At 37.7% G+C, this 19,668-nt stretch overlaps 1 protein-coding gene across 21 annotated transcripts in view; it reads right to left on the reverse strand.

Annotated features, from left to right (window-relative positions):
- ST7L (suppression of tumorigenicity 7 like) overlaps positions 1-19,668 on the reverse strand; it is a 106,301-nt gene that overhangs the window by 66,043 nt on the left and 20,590 nt on the right. For all 21 annotated transcript variants that reach the window (XM_017869701.1, XM_017869705.1, XM_017869697.1 and 18 more), the window contains 4 exons: positions 19,024-19,078; positions 16,452-16,567; positions 10,010-10,088; positions 1,156-1,310 (listed from right to left, as the gene is read on the reverse strand). In XM_017869701.1, the coding sequence (XP_017725190.1) occupies positions 1,156-1,310; positions 10,010-10,088; positions 16,452-16,567; positions 19,024-19,078 (405 nt within the window). The remainder of the gene's footprint in view (positions 1-1,155; positions 1,311-10,009; positions 10,089-16,451; positions 16,568-19,023; positions 19,079-19,668) is intronic.

Consider the following 19,668-nt stretch of genomic DNA (forward strand, 5'->3'; position numbering starts at 1 on the left):
CAAAAAAGAAATACATACATTAATAGGAAGATACAACATTAACTTAGTATTTAAACTTGTGCATAAATGATCTATTATTCTGATACTCTCTATTGTTTTAATTGAAAAACAAAAAATGTCCAAAACAAAATTTCCATGGCTAATGCAAACTTTTCTTAACAGTGAGTAATTGACAAACCATAAAACTACTTCTAGAAGGAGCTAACAAATATTTTATAACTATCTCATAACCGTATTTGAGATTATTCAAAGACAAATGGCATGACATTTTTAAAGATATAGTTTCATTAGTTCCAGGCTACAAAATTATATATTCCCACAAATGTGTGTTATAAAAATATGCATTAATGAAACATACCATATATATCAGTATTTAGCTTAGGGAGAAAAACATTATCCAAATTTTAATTTACACACAAAAAAAGATTTAGAACTTAGCTGCCAGTAAATAATGCATTATATAAACATATTTCAATTTATTACCCACTATTTGCCAAAATCATGAACTAAAACCCTCTGGCCATAAAAATAGCAGCTGATTCTAACATCTTTGGTAAAATAAAATCTCAATCATAACTGGTAGAGCATATCTAAGAACAGAAAGGACCTCAGTTGCTATGGCTCATCTGATCTCAAGCACATCATGGAGAAAAATCAAAGAAAGAATCAATGCCAAGCATGAGGTTGGATTTTGGGCTAAGAATCAGATGGTGTGAAAGGGGCCACTCCCTAGCACTATATGCAGATACACAGTCTGAAGAGCAAACCAAATAATGTACCTTTAGTGTTGCTTAGAGTAAGGGTGAGGATAAAGATAACAGCTGCTTATCATCACTAGAAGGCTCTCCTGAATGCTGAAAGTTACGTTTTTGCAATGACCAGCCTAATTCTCACATGAAATAAATTACTGTTAAGTCTCAGAGCAGCACATCTTCTCTCAATAACCTGAACAGATCTATTCCCTTCCACAAGCGTTCTCTGGCTAATACGCATTTCTGTCTTGCTGGCTTGTAGATATTATGAATAGATTAGTTATTTCCAGTGAAAATTAACTAACCTGTAAGTATTAAGTTTTGTATTATTGTTGTTTTGTGTTAAGACACAAGCAAATTACAGGTGCTAAAAGACAGTAATAACCAGTTCAAACTTGCTTACTCAGTTGAGCTTCATGCTGAGGACTTTGGTGCTGGCACTGCTGTGACTGCCTATAAATTGTTTCTCCTGCCTTGAGTGCCTGTTTAAATAACTTTTCAGCATCTACAATAGTTGTTGCTTCTTCCTCAGCCAGTAGAACGTATGCAGTGGCACAGCTATGAAGAAAGCAAGAAGGCAATTTTAAATAAAATGATAAAGCAAGTATTTTCTCTTGGTTATGTCCCTTTGTTGTATGTCATAGTTCCTTACATACATTTTTTCCATCTTTAGAAGAAAAAACAACAAAAAAAAAACTTCATTCAATTTTTTACCTTAATGGGGCACATTGGTATATTCTTTATATCTGATTCCACAATTTTCCACTTTTTTATCTTTTCCTTCTGCTCTTTATTTTCTGAGTTTTGTTTGTTTGTTTGTTTTGGTAGAAAACAAAGTTTTTAAACTTCTATCTCATTCTCTGACCCATTGTCCTGTGTTTTCTTTTTGTGAAAGGGGGGAGAAAAGAAGATTTATAAAGAATTATCTGAATTATATACCTTCTACTGGTCATACCTGCTTTTTTATTTTGAGATGGAATTTTGCTTTTGTCGCCCAGGCTGGAGTACAGTGGCCCAATCTCGGCTCACTGAAACCTCTGCCTCCTGGATTCAAGCAATTCTCCTGTTTCAGCCTCCCGAGTAGCTGGGATTACAGGCATGCGACACCACGTCCAGCTAATTTTTGTATTTTTAGTAGAGATGGGGTTTCAACATGTTGGCCAGGCTGGTCTAGAACTCCTGACCTCAGGTGATCCACCTGCCTCAGCTTTCCAAAGTGCTGGGATTACAGGCATGAGCCACCGCGCCCAGTTAGTCATACCTGCTTTTAGTTGCTATATACTTTATGATATCCATTTCATGGGGCACGTATGGGGAGGGTGAGGATTGGGAAGATAGTCCCTTGGCCAACTAGGCACTTTAACATCTGACTCAGAAACATATTCCAGGACTAGACATTTTCCCCAAATCTGAGTACTCCCCTCTGCATGCTGTCCTGTCTACCCATGGACTTATCCACAATATTATGCGGTATAACTTCCCTTGTTCTGAATTCAGGTACTTCCTCCTACACTTCTATCCTCATTCCTCACAACTATGCTTATGCCAAGTTTTCTTTTCTTCACCCCACTAAAACACAGAGGCTTTTCTTTGTATCTTTTAAGTCAACACCTGGCTAATAAACTAATTCTTGTTTTGGGGCCACAAAGAGAAACAAAATGTCATTATTCCATTCCCAGAAATAACAAATCCATCTCTTCTAGAGACAATGTCCTAGTTGTGATTATCTAAGCCTGCACTGTCCAGTATTCTAGGCATTAGCCACATGTGGCTATTGAGCACTTGAAATGTGACAAGTTTGAATTGAGATGTGATGCAAGTGTAAAAATGCACAACGAATTTTGAAGACTTAGAAGAATGTAAAGTTCCTCATTAATAGATTTTAGAAAAGTACTGACTATATGTTAAAATATTTTAATATTTTGGGCCCGGTGTGGTGGCTCACGCCTGTAATCCCAGCACTTTGGGAGGCCAAGGTGGGCGGATCATGAGGTCAGGAGATCGAGACCATGGTGAAACCCTGTCTCTACTAAAAAAATACAAAGAATTAGCCGGGCACGGTGGCGGGCACCTGTAGTGCCAGGTATTCGGGAGGCTGAGGCAGGAGAATGGCGTGAACCCGGGAGGCGGAGCTTGCAGCGAGCCGAGATCATGCCACTGCACTCCAGCCTGGGCGACAGAGCGAGACTCCATTTCAATAAAAAAATTAAAAATTCGGCCGGGCACGGTGGCTCACACCTGTAATCCCAGCACTTTGGGAAGCCAAGGCGGGTGGATCACCTGAGGTCAGGAGTTCGAGACCAGCCTGGNTTTTACTTTTTTTTTTTTTTTGAGACGGAGTCTGGCTGTGTCGCCGAGGCTGGAGTGCAGTGGCGCGATCTCGGCTCACTGCAAGCTCCGCCTCCCGGGTTCATGCCATTCTCCCGCCTCAGCCTCCGAGTAGCTGGGACTACAGGCGCCGGCCACCTCTCCCGGCTAATTTTTTGTATTTTTAGTAGAGACGGGGTTTCACCGTGTTAGCCAGGATGGTCTCGATCTCCTGACCTCGTGATCCGCCCGCCTCGGCCTCCCAAAGTGCTGGGATTACAGGCTTGAGCCACCGCGCCCGGACTCTTTTTACTTTTTAAATGTGGCTACTAGAAAATTTAAAGTTACATATGTGGCTTGCGTTATATTTCTAATAACTTGTGCTTAAATTATTGATAAACGTACAAGACCAAGCATTAAACAAAAATGATGGCAGGTAGCTATCATTAAGTGGGGACAAAAAACGTTCTTCAGATATAGAAAATGCAAATCATACCATTTCATCATCCTTCAAATAAGAAGACCGTATAGTATATAACAATTTCACTAATCAACAAAGATTTATCCATTACATTACACTAGATTCCTGTGAAGTGTTAGATATACTGCTGCTTTAAACACTGGCCTTCCTGCCCAGGCACAGTGGCTCATGGCTATAATCCCAGCACTCTGGGAGGTCAGGGCAGGAGTATCACTTGAGGCCAGTAGTTTGAGACTAGCCTGGGCAACACAATGAGACCCTTTCTCTATAAAAAAAAATAAAAAAATAAAAATTTTAAAACTGGCTGGGTGTGGCTGTGTGCACCTGTAGTCCTAGCTACCTTGGAGGCTGAGGCAAGAGGATTGCTTAAGGCCAGGAGTTTGAGGTTACAATGAAGCTATCATCTTACCACTGCACTCCAGTCTGGGCAACAGAGCAAGACCCTGTCTCTAAACAAAAACCAAAACCAAAAACACTAGGCTTCCTGACTGCCATTCCAAAAACCAACTGAAATGTTTTAAAATAACCATAATAGCCAGGTACGGTGGCTCACGCTTGTAATCCCGGCATTTTGGGAGGCCGAGGCGGGCAGATCACGTGGTCAGGAGATCAAGACCATCCGGGCTAACACGATGAAATCCCGTCTCTACTAAAAACACAAAAAATTAGCCAGGTGAGGTGGTGGGCGCCTGTAGTCCTAGCTACTCTGGAGGCTGAGGCGGGAGAATGGCGGGAACCCGAGAGGCAGAGATCGCAGTGAGCCGAAATCGCGCCACTGCACTCCAGCCTGGGTGATACAGCGAGACTCTGTCTCAAAAAATAAAATAAAATAACCATAATAAAAACACTTTTAAAAGACCTAGATGGGTATAAATCAAAATATAAACATAATTATATGCTTATATTTTGAATGTATGTACATATATATATATATATATATATATATGGTTTTTTTTCTTTTTTGCAACAGAGTCTCCCTCTGTCGCCCAGGCTAGAGTGCGGTGGTGTGATCTCGGCTCACTGCAAACTCCACCTCCCGGGGTTCACGCCATTTTCCCACCTCAGCCCCCCGAGTAGCAAGGACTACAGGGCCCGCCACCACGCCCGGCTAATTTTTTGTATTTTTAGTAGAGACGGGGTTTCACCATGTAAGTCAGGATGGTCTTGATCTCCTGACCTTGTGATCCACCTGCCTTGGCCTCCCAAAGGGCCGGGATTACAAGCGTGAGCCACTGCACCTGGCCGAATGTATATATTTTTAATGACTGTATGGCTGTAGGTGAAAAGATTTTTTCCCCCTTAAAGCATTCTTCGATTTGTTCGAAAGTATTTTATACGGATACTAATTCAGGAAATTAATAATGTGAATACCTAATTAATCTTACATTGAAGAATGTTACTTTTTTACATTGAGGTAAAATTCAAATAACAAGGTTCACAGTTTAAAGCATTTTGAAGTATACAATCCAATAACTTTTAATGTATTCACAAAGTTGTGCAACCATCACCACAATGTAATTCCAGAACATTTTCTTTTCTTTTTTTTTTGAGACGGAGTCTTGCTCTGTCACCCGGGCTGGAGTGCAGTGGCCGGATCTCAGCTCACTGCAAGCTCCACCTCCCGGGTTTACGCCATTCTCCTGCCTCAGCCTCCAGAGTAGCTGGGACTACAGGCGCCCGCCACCTCTCCCGGCTAGTTTTTTGTATTTTTTTAGTAGAGACGGGGTTTCACCGTGTTAGCCAGGATGGTCTCGATCTCCTGACCTCGTGATCCGCCCGTCTCGGCCTCCCAAAGTGCTGGGATTACAGGCTTGAGCCACCGCACCTGGCCTCCAGAACATTTTCATCATCCCCACAAGAAACCGCATACCTATTAAGTAGTCATTCCCCATCTCCCTTGCCTCCTCAATCCCTGGCAATCCCAAATCTATTTCTGCCTCTTCACAATGTCCTCTGATACACAAAATATTTTAATTTTGATTAAGTCCATTTACCTGATTTTTCTTTTGCTACTTGTGCTTTTGGTGATATAATTTATGAGACCCCTGCTAAATTCAAGGTGATGATGATTTGTCCCTATGCTTTCTTCTAAGAGTTCTGTAGTTTCAACTCTTCCATTTAGGTCGTTGATTGATTTTTAAATTAATTGGGATATATGGTATGACGTAAGGGACCACCTTTATGCTTTTATATATGTGGTTATCCAGTTGTTCCAACATCATTGTTGAAAAGACTATTCTTTCCTCCATTGAATGGTTTTGACACCCTTGTCAAAAATCATGGCCAGGTGTGGTGGCTCACACCTGTAATCTCAGCACTTTGGGAGGCCGAGGTGGGTGGATCACCTGAGGTCAGGAGCTCAAGACCAGCCTGGCCAACATGGTGAAACCTTGTCTCTACTAAAAATACAAAATTAGCCAGCTATGGTGGCGCATGCCTGTATTCCCAGCTATTTGGGAGGCTGAGGCAGGAGAATCAGTTGAACCCAGGAGGTGGAGGTTGCAGTGAGCCGAGATCGTGACATTGAACTCCAGCCTGGGCAAAAAGAATGAAACTCTGTCTCAAAACAAAACAAAACAAAACAATCAACTGACCATAGATATATGGGTTTATTTCTGGAATCTCAATTTAAATCCATTGATCTAGGTGTCTATCCTTATGATTTAGCTACTGTAGCTTTGCAGTAAATTTTTAAATTGGGTAGTGTGAGTCTTCTAATTTTGTGCTTCTATTTCAAGATTGTTTTGGTATTCAGGGTCTCTTGCAGTTTTATATGAATTATAGGATCACCCTGTCCATTTCTGCAGAAATGATAATTAAAATTTTTACAGGGATTGCACTGAATCCATAGATCAATTTAGGGAGTACTGACATTCTAACAATAATGTCTCCCAATCCATGAACATGGGATGTCTTTTGATTTATTTATTTAACTTATGCTTTATAGTTTTCAGCATCTAAGTCTTGCACCTCCTTGATTAAATTTATTCCTAAGTATTTAAATCTTTCTGATGCTTTTGTAAATGGAATTGTTTTCTTAATTTCCTTTTCAGATTGTTCATTGCTAGGATATAGACATAACAACTGATTTTCATATATTGATTTTGTTTCTCACAATTTTGTCAATACTTTCATTTGCTCTAATAGTTTCTTTGTGGATTAAGATTTTCTACAAATAAGATTATGCCATCTGTGAATGGAGATAAGTTTTACTTCTTCCTTTCCAATTCAGATGCCATGTAAAATTTTTCTTGCTTAACTGCACTGACTAGAACCTCCAGTACACCATGTAACACAGAAGTACAAGTGCAGACATCCTGCCTTTTTTCTGATGGTGGAGGGAAATCTTTCAGTCTTTCATCAGGAAGTATGCATTTAGCTGTAGATTTTTCAGATGCAGATGTTCTTGAGGAAGTTTCCTTCCATTCCTAGTTTTTTAAAGTTTTCATCATAAAATGGTGTTGGATTTTGTCAGATCTTTTTCTACATCAATTGAGATGGTCATGTAGTTCTTGTCTTTTGGTCTATTAATGTGGAGTATTACATTAATTGATTTCCATATATTTATCACGATGGGGAATTTTGTCAAATGTTTTTTCTACATCAGTTGAGATAATCATGTGGTTTCTTTCTTCATTCTGTTAATGTGCTGTACTACATTGACTGATTTTCATATGTTGAACCATTCTTGCATCCATGAATAAATGCCACTTTGTCAGGGTGTATAACATTTTTAATATGTTGCTGTATTTGGGGTGCTATTATCTTGTTCTCAGCTATGATTTCTTCAAGTATTCTTTCTGCCCTTTCTCTCTCTTCTTTGGGACTCCTATAAAGCACAGATTGATATGCTTGATAGCATCCTACAGTTCTCTCAGACTCTGGTCACTTCTTTACTCCTTAATTTTTCCTGCTCCTTGAATTGGGTAATCTCAATTGACTTAAATGAAATTCACTGGTCTTGCTTCTGTCGGCTTAAATCTGCTTGCTGCTGAACCCCTATGATAAATTTTTCATTTTAGTTATGCTTTTCAATTCTGGAATTTCTATTTAGTTCCTTTTAATTATTTCTTCCTCTTTACTGATATTCTGTAATGGTGAGATATCATTATCATGGGTTCCTTTACCTCCTTGATCATATTTAAAATAGTTGATTTAAATTTTGTATCTATTAATCCGAAGTCTAGGCTTCACAGGGGCAGCTTTTATTAATTTCTTTTCTTTTTATTTTTTGAGACAGGGTGTCTTTATGTTAGCCAGGCTGGTCTCAAACTCCTGAGCTCAAGTGATCCTTCTGCCTTGGTCTCCCAAAGTGCTGGAACTACAGGTATAAGCTACCACACCCAGCCTAATTTCTTTTCTTTCCTATGTATGGGCTATGTTTTCTTGTTTCTTTGCATGCCTTGTAATTTTTTGTTGAAAACTGGAAATTTTAAATACTATACTCTGACAACTCTAGAAATACAATTTTCTCTACTCCCTAGGATTTGTTGTTGCTGCTTTTGCAGTTGTTTAGTGACTTTTCTGAACCCATTTTATGAAATCTATATTATTTGTCATGTGTGACCAGTGACATGTGTGCTATTTTAGCCTTGTGGTCAGTTGGTGATTTGATAGAGATTTCCTTAAACACCTGGGACCAAAACCAAACAAAACACAAAAAGTAAAAACTATTTGCAAATGGGCTCTGTGTGGGTGCTAGGGCACACCTTCACATTCAGTCAAACAGTTTACAACTCTGCCTTAACTTTCACCTCCTACTTGTGCAGAACATGAAGGTTAGGCAGACTTGAGAGCTTAGGACTTTCGCAAGTCTTTTCTGAACATGTCCCCAGCTCTGGCTGTGTGTGGGGGGCCTTGATTCCCAGAAATGTATGGGAGCTTTTCAGAGTCTTTATTCCTCAAAGTATCTAATTCCCCAGACTTTGCTCACAAGCTTCCTGGTTTGTCTACTGTTTGTCCTTCCTGTTATCCCTTGCCCCAGGCAGCAGCAGCTAATGCATTTGCCTTTAAATGTTTTTAACAAATGATCCAGAGTGTAGTTATGTCAGTTCTGGGAGAGTTTTGAAGTTGAAGACTCTCTTCTTTCAGTAAGCTGAAATAAAGAAAGCCCTTTGAGCTAGTGCTTCAGGGAGCCAACAGACAGGTCAAAACAAACGACCACAGTTCCTTGAAAATAAGGTCCATTCAACTTCCTCTGGTACTAGAAACCTATCCCTGGAATGTACTCTGTTGTCTTCAAGACTGCCACTGAGCTAGGGAGTGAGGGATGGGGCCAGGATAAATAAAACACTACAAAGCTTTCTTAGAGAGATTTGGGTGTTTTTTCTCCTTGATTAACCATTCACTAGGTTACTGTAAACTTTTGATTAGTTTCCAGAGTTTTAATAAAGTTGATCCTGACAGTTTCTGCCAGTTTATTATTTTGGCATTCTTTAACTCTGCCATTTTTGCTCCACCTTGGGAAGGTCTTCTTAATAAGGATAACATATACTGGGGGGAGAAGGTTCAGGGAATAACTCTAAATTTACATTATTCAGGAAGCATTCCTTGATAAACCCCAACTGGAACCATATTTTCACTCTTGGTATTTATTTAGTCTGCATTAGATTAGTATTTATTGATCTGTTCCTTGTAAAGATTAAGTTGCTTTATGATTTTACATTTTGCCTTTTCAAAATATAAAAAGTTCAAAACTATAAAAAATGCTGCTAGCCGGGCGCAGTGGCTCAAGCCTGTAATCCCAGCACTTTGGGAGGCCGAGACGGGCGGATCACGAGGTCAGGAGATCGAGACCATCCTGGCTAATACGGTGAAACCCCGTCTCTACTAAAAAATACAAAAAACTAGCCGGGCGACGAGGCGGGCGCCTGTAGTCCCAGCTACTCGGGAGGCTGAGGCAGGAGAATGGCGTGAACCCGGGAGGCGGAGCTTGCAGTGAGCTGAGAGCCGGCCACTGCACTCCAGCCTGGGCGGCAGAGTAAGACTCCGTCAAAAAAAAAAAAAAAAAAAAATGCTGCTAACATGGAAAAAAATAAACTTGATAGAGCTATGTTTTACTTATTTTTAATCCCCTTCTCATGGCTTCAAGTCCATTAACAACTAAAGTACTCAAGATTGAATGCTTCAAGTGAATGATTCAAATGAAAAAATCAAAACAGGTGCATAGTATATTAGTATTTTAATACCCTTTTAACTATTAAGTATTATCACCATTCTCCATGAACATTCTCCACTTTGAAAAGTACTTCTAGCATAATTTCTATTCAAAAGCATATATAGATTTACAATTTCAGAAGCAAAATACAGATGTTGGCAAACACTGAAATTTTTATTAAATATCTATAACATGCAAAAGGGAAATGACTAATGACTCCAAGTGTCTTAGGAACAGACAAAAGGAGATATAAAAATCATTTGTCTTGGTTTCCTTCAAAATAAATTTATTTTCCGTATATTTCAAACTTACTCATTGTTCAATTCTAAAGCTTGATAGGCTGCTTTGATTCGAGCTGGAGGATTTCTTTCCCTCCAGGCCTTCTGCATAACTGTAGAAAAAATATGTCATAAAATGGATGAGATGGTAAACAAATAATCTGCAAAATATATGAAGAATAAGCTAGTGGCGTAAACAAAGCTTTAAATAACATATTCTTAAACATACAAAACAATAAACTAGGTTATTAGTTCACTTTATCCATATGAGAAATTTATATTAAATTTGGAAGCTTCACATAAAATAAAAATATATTCTTTCTCTGATTTATTTGAACAATATATAGGGTACTTAAACAAGTTAATTATATCATTATTATATATAAACATTTATATATCTAAATGCTTGTTAACAATGAGTTTAAGTGACATCACATTATAATCAATATGAAATATTACAGTTCTACTTTTATCATTCTGAAAAGGTTTTATGGAACTGCAAAAAATAAAATATACAAAACTTAAAACAAAGTCTTTGTCTAATGAATGATTCACTCTACGAAGAATGTATGGGATTGCATTTTGTGTAAAAGGGAAAAAAAATGAATTAATTAGAATATAGTACCGCTAGAAAATGTCAGCCTCTATCAGGATTCAACAAAGACCTGAGTTAGGATTTCTTCAGAATATTAATTTTGCTACCAATTTACTGTACCAAAATGAAGACTTCACAGTAAGTAAAGTTTTCTTTAATTAAATAAGCAAACAAATAACGTAGACTCAGAAGACTAACTGGCCCATTTCAAGTTTGATAAGAAAAATATAGAACCTATGAGTGTTGCTTTTGGAACAAAACCTGCAACCGTCCAGGAAGAATAATATGAAAAATGTTTGAATTTTCGTTTGGAAATAAAATATTAGTCTTGGCTTAGAAAAGGAGTCAATATATTCCACTTGTATAACAAAAATACATTTCTTATATCAAACATGTCACCAGCTAGCTGACACCTAATGCTTCCTGAACTTGACAAACTGATGGAAGTCAGTACCCATTTGATACTGGCCAGTTAAAGAACATCATTCTGCTGCAACATTAAATATTACATTAAAATAATGCATAATATTAGACTTGTAATTTTTGATGATAGGCTGTCTTCTATGAGTTATATGATATTTACAAGTCAAATTTTAACACTGAATTTGTATTAACATTTTAAATTGTTATTTGGTACTCTAGTATATTAAATACACATCCTAATTTATCTAACCAATTCCCTTTGGATGGACAATTAAGTATACTAAATTTTTTGGTAATACAAAACATTGTGATAACAATCTTTCAGTATGTGTCTTTTCATAACTAATTAAATACTTCCTTTCTAGTAGAATAGCTGGCTAAAATATGTATATTTTAAAAGATTCTGGATATGTAACAAGTTTGGGAAGTTAAGGAAAAAAAAAAAGATTCCAGATATGCACCCTCCAAACTCCACAATAAGACTGTATTAATTTACACTTTTTCAGGCTGTGTAACACAGTATAATCAATCTTTGCTAATTTAACAACTTAACACAGTATTACCAATCTTTGCTAATTTAATATCTGAAACTTATCTCATTTTCATTTGTGTTTTTTAAAATTTCTAGTGAGGTTGTCTAATTCACCTTTAAATATTTATCTTATTCTTTTGTTTCCAAATGCTCTACCTAGCCTCTCAAGAGTATTCTTCAAAACCAAAGCAGTCCTAAGCCTAAGCGAAAAGGAGAAATAAAGTTGATGGGGGGAAAATGTATATTTTTTTTCTAAAATAAGGCTTAGGAGTAATTTAAAACAAAATGCTGATTTGGTATTCAATTGTCCTCTTTAAGGGCTCTTGATATGCTGAATATAATTAACATAAGCAATTAGCAATTCACTCAAATTTATCTATTTTTCAAGTTAAATAACATTCTAATATGCTAACAAGCACAAAACAGATCAGCAGTTATCATAAGACCAGGGGTCATAAATGTAAATGCCTACAAATGCCAGGCATTAAACATAAATGAGTGGACTGAAAGCATATTCACTGTCTAAAGGGGAGAGCCACAACTCAGTTTCATCTTATTACTGTCAAGTGTAAATTCAGGTTCAATTTTGCCCCATTTTTCAACCTTCAAAAGGCATAAATTCAGATTTTAATGTGAAATCTCCTGATTTTTAAATGCTGAAGAAAAAAATCCAAAAACCAATACTGGGCCCTTCTGGATATGTTTTTTCTCTGCCCTAGATAAATTAATAGAATAAGAACAAAATCTAATTTAGTTATTACTGATGACAGTAAGTCAAGAGAAATTTGCCACATCACATATATACACATTTGTATTTTTGAAAATAAAACTACTGATATAAATCATGACCTTTATGTGAGGGTCTGAAAAGATTAATATGGAATCAACAGTCTGTTTCTGAAGATCATTCACAGACGCACTCTGTCCGACTTGAGTTCAGCCTTTAGCTGGGGTTAGACACACCTCTATAGAAGTACATAAAACTTTGCAAGGACCAAATGGGATACACGGTTTTAAGAAAATCAACTTCTAAAGCTTCAACTTGGTCACTCTTTCCTATAACTGATCTACCAAAGAATGTTTCTCTGGTTTCCCTATCCTACCTAACCACTATTCCTATACTCGCTCCCCGCAAAGATATGTTCCTTTCTCTTATTTTACAAAAACACACACACACACACAAAAGGCTTACTTCTTACTCATCCTGAATCTTAACAAGGTATACTGCCCTATAGTGTAAAAATCTCCAGGTGCCAAAGGGACAATTCAAAGTTTGGGTTGGGGGCAGCCATGTTTAATCAAGGCATCCTATAATAGTATTCCTGCCTTTTATTTATTTAACAGTGAAGCTTGGCATTGGAAAGAAAGTATTCTGGCCCTGTATTCAAGTATATTACAGAATGAAGAAGGGAAAGACAACAATTTTTAATAGTTCCATTAGTACCCCTCCTTACTTACTATCAAAGAATGGATTGCTCCTAAGGGAAGGTCCCCACATCAAGCCAAAGCAGGCATTAGCAAGGAGTAAGAAATGCAGTGAAGCCTTATTTTGGCCAAGTGGTAAGTTCTAGACAAAGTTCCAAGACACAGCTATCTTTCTATCTTAGAATCTGAATTCAGAAGATAGATGGTTGTCATGGGGAGGCATATAAATATGTTTATTTAAATTGAAAAATGAAGTCAGACTTCTCTGTCAGAAAGTAAATATGATTTGGTTGATAGAACTGACAATGAGAACTCACCCAGTCAATTAGATTATATACAAAACCTTCCACAAAGTTTAAAGAGCTAAATATGTAGCTCTAAGGATTTGACAGAAATATAATTAAAGCACATCATAACACTTAGAACCTTACAGTCAAATGCAATTCAAATTTTTAAAAATTACATTAGAATGTTTTATTGTAGAAAAGGATGGAAGTGTGATACCAGACTCTACAGCATGAAACAATGATAATAAAATTACATAGGGATGTAAAACAGATATGTGTTCAAGAAGAAAAAAGACAAAATTTACTACTGTTAAAGAGCATTTGGTAAGCTGGGTGCGGTGGCTCATGCCTGTAATCTCAGCACTTTGGAAGACCAAGTTAGGGAGTGGTGGATCACCTGAGGCTGGGAGTTCAAGACCATCCTGACCAACGTGGAGAAACCCTGTCTCTACTAAAAATACAAAATTAGCCAGGCATAGTGGCGCATGCCTGTAATCCCAGGTACTCAGGAGGATGAGGCAGGAGAATTGTTTGAACCCGGGAGGTGGAGGTTGTGGTGAGCCGAGATTGCGCCATTGCACTCCAGCCTAGGCAACAAAAGCGAAAGTTGGTCTCAAAAAAAAAAAAAAAAAAAAGAGAGAGCGAGAGAATTTGTTTACATATTGTTTTGTTTGTTTGGTTTTTTTTTTAGATAAAGGGTCTCTGTCCCTCAGGCTGCAGTGCAGGGGTGCCATTGTAGCTTACTGCAGCCTCAACCTTCTAGGCTCAAGAGATCCACCCACCTCAGCCTCTCAAGTAGCTGGGACTACAGGCGTGCACCACCACACCTGATTAATTTTAAAACTTTTTTGTAGGGATGGGGTCTTACTGTGTTGCCCAGGCTGACAAACTCCTAGACTCATGGGATGCTCCTACCTTGGCCTCCCAAAGTGCTGGGATTACAGGCATGAGCCACTGTCCTTGGCCTATTCATGTATTTTTCAATGGATTGTAGTGGGCATTAAATAATTTGATTTCATAACACACATTGAAATATAGGGTATACTATTATTTTTAAATGTCTGTATTTTGCACTATGTCAAAAATTACATTCTCTATGATTATTTAACCTTATGATGTCAACTTAAAATGTGTGAAGGGACACATTCTTTTTCAAAATTCTTTTAGGAGATATTCAAATAAAAATGTTTTAATACCACACCTTCAGTAGATAGCCACAAATGCTATTTTAAAAGCCTGCTGGTATTTGCAATTCAGTGTCACTCTGTGAGAGGGGCTGTGAGAGAAAGGGTGTGAGACCTAACTTCCAGAATCACTCAACCCTTAAAGTTAACATACAGCACTGATATTGTACTGCTGTTATTTCCCCAACACCCATCCTTTTGCCATTAATATAAACATTAAGCATATAAACATAAATCTATTCTTTTTACTCCTTTATTTGCAATTAAATCATTTTATATAACCATACCAAAGATCCTTGGGTTTCCTATATCCACTCTTAATGTATTTAATCTAGCAAAGATAAATCACTATGAACTCATTTTAATGCAGGAAACTGGCTGTTTTTCAGACCCTTCAGTGATTTTGTGGTGGGTAGAAGCAGTAATAGTGTAGTGGTTAACAGCCAGTCTTGAGTTTGAAACATGGTTTTATCATTATTAGCTATGTGATTAAAGGCATATTACTTGATCCCCCTTTGCTTCAGTTCCTTTATTGTTAAAATGGGGCTCATAATACTACCTATCTCATAAAGTGACTGGGAAGATTACATTTCTATAAATTGCTCAGAATAGTGCCTGGCACATAGTAAGCCTAGACAAGTATTGGCTATTATTAGTGAAATTGCTTAAGACCTCTGTGACATCTAGGTTATTCAATCATTCATACTTTTTTTTTTTTTTTTTGAGACGGAGTCTCACTGTGTCGCCCAGGCTAGAGTGCAATGGCCCAATCTCGGCTCACTGCAAATTCCACCTCCAGGATTCAAGTGATTCTCCCACCTCAGTCTCCCAAGTAGCTGGGATTACAGACACCCACCATCATACCCAGCTAATTTTGATATTTTTGTAGAGACGGGGGTTTTACCATGTTGACCAGGCTGGTCTCGAACTACTGACCTCAGGTGATCCACCCACCTTGGCCTCCCAAAGTGCTGGGATTAAAGGCGTGCGCCACCGTGCCCAGCCCATTCATACTTTCCTCAAGGAATAAATATTAATATTTACATTACGCCAGGCAATGTGCTGGATAACAGAGATTCAAAGATGAACGGAATATAGTCCCTGCTGTCCAAAAGTTCATACCCTAGTAGCAAAGACAAACATGAAAGCAATATAACATTAACAAATAAATGTTTGTGGCTGAATAAATAAAATTACTTCATAGAGGTTTGGACTAAGTAGTATAGAATTGCAGAAAACAAAATGTTTAATTCTGTGACAAGGGATCCCAGAGAGGGCTTTCTAGAAAACGTGACTTTTAATTTGGATAATGAAGGATAAAAAGTAACTCATCAGATAGATAAGGAGGGTGAGTTCATTCAAACTAGAAGAAAAATTGTGATAAAGATCCCAGACCAGGGTGTAGTGGTTCGTATCTGTAATCCTAACGTTTCGTAATGAGTTTGAGGTTACTTGGAGCTATGACTGCACCACTGCACTCCAGCCTGGATGACAGAGTGAAATCAATCAATCAACCAGCCCTGTCTTTAAGCCATATAATTGAGAGTCTCAATACTCTCTTCTATAGATAAGCACTTGGAGAAAACGAAACACATAAATTTCTATGATCTTCTACCACTTTATATGCATCTCTAACTCACAACTAAAACAAAATATACTCCGGTTTTCTCTACATGCCATTCTCCAATGTTTATACATTGACCTGTTATTTTATTTTATGTATAATTGCAGGTGTTCATTTCCCAGACGGAAACAGGGTACACTGTTTTCTGAAAAAGTAGTTGTCGTATTTGATCTGAAAGGTTTTGAAGTAGTTAAAGAAATATGAAATATTTTAAATTCTTTATAAGGAAAAGCAGTGTATCAACCTAGCTTATAGTCATAATGTAATCTAAGTTTCTTATCAATAATATAAACAACTCAAAGCCAAATAACTAAATAACTGTGTATATTATAATGAACAACTCTAAAGAACTTTTAAAATCATCTTCATAATCACTGTTTATACTATGAACAGATATGATACATACCTGTGTCTGAAGGACGTAAAAAATCTGTGTCACAGGTGAAAAAGGTCTGATGGTCCTGAGCTGACAGGTTCATGTCATAGTATGTAAGTGGCTCTTTACCAGTCACCCAAGTGTATCTTCACCAAAACACCACAAAATATTTAAATTTAACATGAGAGAGCATCTATCTGCTATAACAAACACTACTTAAATTCAAAAATATACTGCTACACATTTGGATGTTTTAAACTCTTACAATCAGTAAAACAAAAGATAACCTCACAGACTACTTAGAGTATGATAATAAAACATCAAAGACCAAACAGAAAAATAATATTCAATAAACAACTGCTTTTGAAAATTGAATTGGGCTGGGTGCCGTGGCTCATGCCTGTAATCTCAGTGCTTTAGGAGGCTGAGGCTGGTAAATCACTTGAGACCTGGAATTTGAGACCAGCCTGGGCAACATAGTGAGGCCTGTCTCTACCAGCTACTGGGGAGGCTGAAGCTGAAGGATCACTTGAGCCCAAGAGCTCAAGACCAGCCTGAGCAATATAGCAAGATCTTGTCTCTATTTTTTAACTTTAAAAAAAAAAAAAGAAGACTCAGTAAAATGAAAATTAAGGATTGGGAATTGGGACACAAAATGAAGCCTGAAATGGAGCTAACATATGAAATGTATACCCAGAAGTTATACTTTTACATTAAGAGAAAATAATCATTCAAAAGAAGCATAAGAATTCCTGATACTAAGAAATTTATCCTAGGCCAGGCACAGAGGCTCACACCTTAATCCTTGGCACTTTGGGAGGCTGAGGCAGGAGGATCACTTGGGGTCAGGAGTTTGAGACCAGCCTGGCCAATATGGTAAAACCCTGTTTCTCCTAAAAATACAAAAATTAGCCGGATGTGGTATGGGCTGCCTGTGATCCCAGCTACTTGGGAGGGAGGCTGAGGCAGGAGAATCACTTGAACCCGGGAGGAGGAGATTGCAGTGAACCAAGATCATGCCACTGCACTCCAGCTTGGGTGACAGAGAGAGACTCAGTCTCAAGAAAAAAAACTTTTTATATATACACACACACACATTTCTTTTTAAGATCTTCAGGAAATGGAAACTGTATAATACAACAAATAGCCTCAAACTTTGATTAAACACAGTAAGAGATTCAAGGACCTGTTTCTTACAGGTATCCCTTAATACAGGCTAATGGCATCTTTCATAAAAGCCTAGCTTTCACTTCACAGGATGTCACTATCTTACACTATCAAGTCTTTAAGCACAGGAACCATTGCTTAGTCATTTTTTTATCTCCATCATTTTGCACAGTGCCTGTACATGGTAGAAACATAATGTTTCTTATTCAATAAGTTAAATAGCATGCCCCATTCTACTTCTAGGTAAAATACAGCACTCCTCAAAATAAAAGTAAACTATCTTTGCTCATAAGTTTCAAAAGATGTTTTCTCATTTAGAGTTAAAACCAGAAGAGAAATGGATACAGTAGTAAAAATAGGAAGTGGCAATATGAAATCAATATAAAAATACAGTACCCTCTACTGTTGCACAATTTACATTCAGGGTGGTATTTTCTAATGCATCCTCAAATTTTGAAATTTAGCAATCATGCACAGGAATATGCCAACACTGGTAATTTTTTCTTAATGCCACAAATTCTTTGAAAAAGGCTTTTTTATAAACCAGGGGCCTAATATATACTTACACATATATAATATACACTTATACATATCACAAATACTTCTATGTATTATAAACCAGGAGCCTAATATATACTTACACATATCACAAACATATGATTTGATGCAACGTTTCTTATGATTATCAAATTAAACACAGGTTATGTGTGGTAGTTCATGCCTGTAATTCCAGTGATTTGCAAGGCCAAGGTAGGAGTATTACTTGAGCCCAGAAGTTTGGGATGAACCTGGGCAACACAGAAAGACCCCTGTCTACCAAAATTTTTTTTGAGATGGAGTTTCGTTCTTGTCGCCTGGGCTGGAGCGCGATGGCATCATCTCAGCTCACTGCAACTGTTGCCTCCTGAGTTCAAGTGATTCTCCTGCCTCGGCCTCCCAAAGTGCTGGGATTACAGGCGTGAGCCACCACACCCGGCCTCTACCAAAAATTTTAAAAAATTAGCTGGATGTGGGTTCTGCCTATGGAGTAGCCATTCTTTTATTCCTTTACTTTCTTAATAAACTTGTTTTCACTTAAAAAAAAAAAAAGTAGCTGGATGTGGTGGCATGTGCCTATAGTCCCAGCTACTTGGGAGACTGAGGCAGGAGAACTGCTTGAGCCCAGGAGGTCAAGGCTGCAGCTGGCTATGATCGCGCTACTGCACTCCAGCCTGAGTGACAGAGCAAGACTCTATCTCTAAAAAAATTTAATTAAAAAAAAAAAGTAAACAGTCAAGATGCTGCCAAATAAACTGTGGACTAATCATTTTTACCTTATTATAGATCAGTATCTCCTACTAGAACAGCTGTAATATATTTATAAAGACAAATGATTTTGTAAATACCTTCACTCTAGAACCAATGCCCTACTTATACTGAAAGCAAAATGTAATACCTCCTATATTCTGCTCCTCTGAAAAGATTTAGAGGGTTTCTCCATACCTTACATTCTGAAAAACAAAGGAGAAAAGGGGAAAAGAGACACTTTAAAATCTTCACTTAACCAATATCTATCATCTACCCACTGTAGGCTAAGCGCGGTGCTAGCCACAGATGATACAAAGATGAATAAAGCATGCTTTCAAAAAACCGAATTAAATCTAGTCATTTCCATATTTCTGTCTCCACAGCATTTAGTTCATAATTCAATTATAGTACTTACCATATTACAATATGATTATCTGCTTGGTTTTGTTTCCCCTTTAAAATATGAAGTCTTAAAACTTTGCTTATTTTTCTATCCCTATAACCAAGCACAGCCTCTGGAACTGACTTGCTCAACTGAATTAAACATAGGACGAGAGTTGTCATGTAAATGGCCTGAACTCTGATAACAGATATGTTTTGTTCTTTTTTTTGAGATGGAGTCTCGCTCTGTCACCCAGGCTAGAGTGCAGTGGTGCAATCTCGGCTCACTGCAAGCTCCATCTCCTGGGTTCATGCCATTCTCCTGCCTCAGCCTCCTGAGTAGCTGGGACTACAGGCGCCCGCCACCACGCCTGGCTAATTTTTTGTATTTTAGTAGAGACAGGGTTTCACC

The sequence above is a fragment of the Rhinopithecus bieti genome, unplaced genomic scaffold (genome assembly GCF_001698545.2).
Source record: "Rhinopithecus bieti isolate Rb0 unplaced genomic scaffold, ASM169854v2 scaffold_3040, whole genome shotgun sequence".
NCBI lineage: Eukaryota > Metazoa > Chordata > Mammalia > Primates > Cercopithecidae > Rhinopithecus > Rhinopithecus bieti.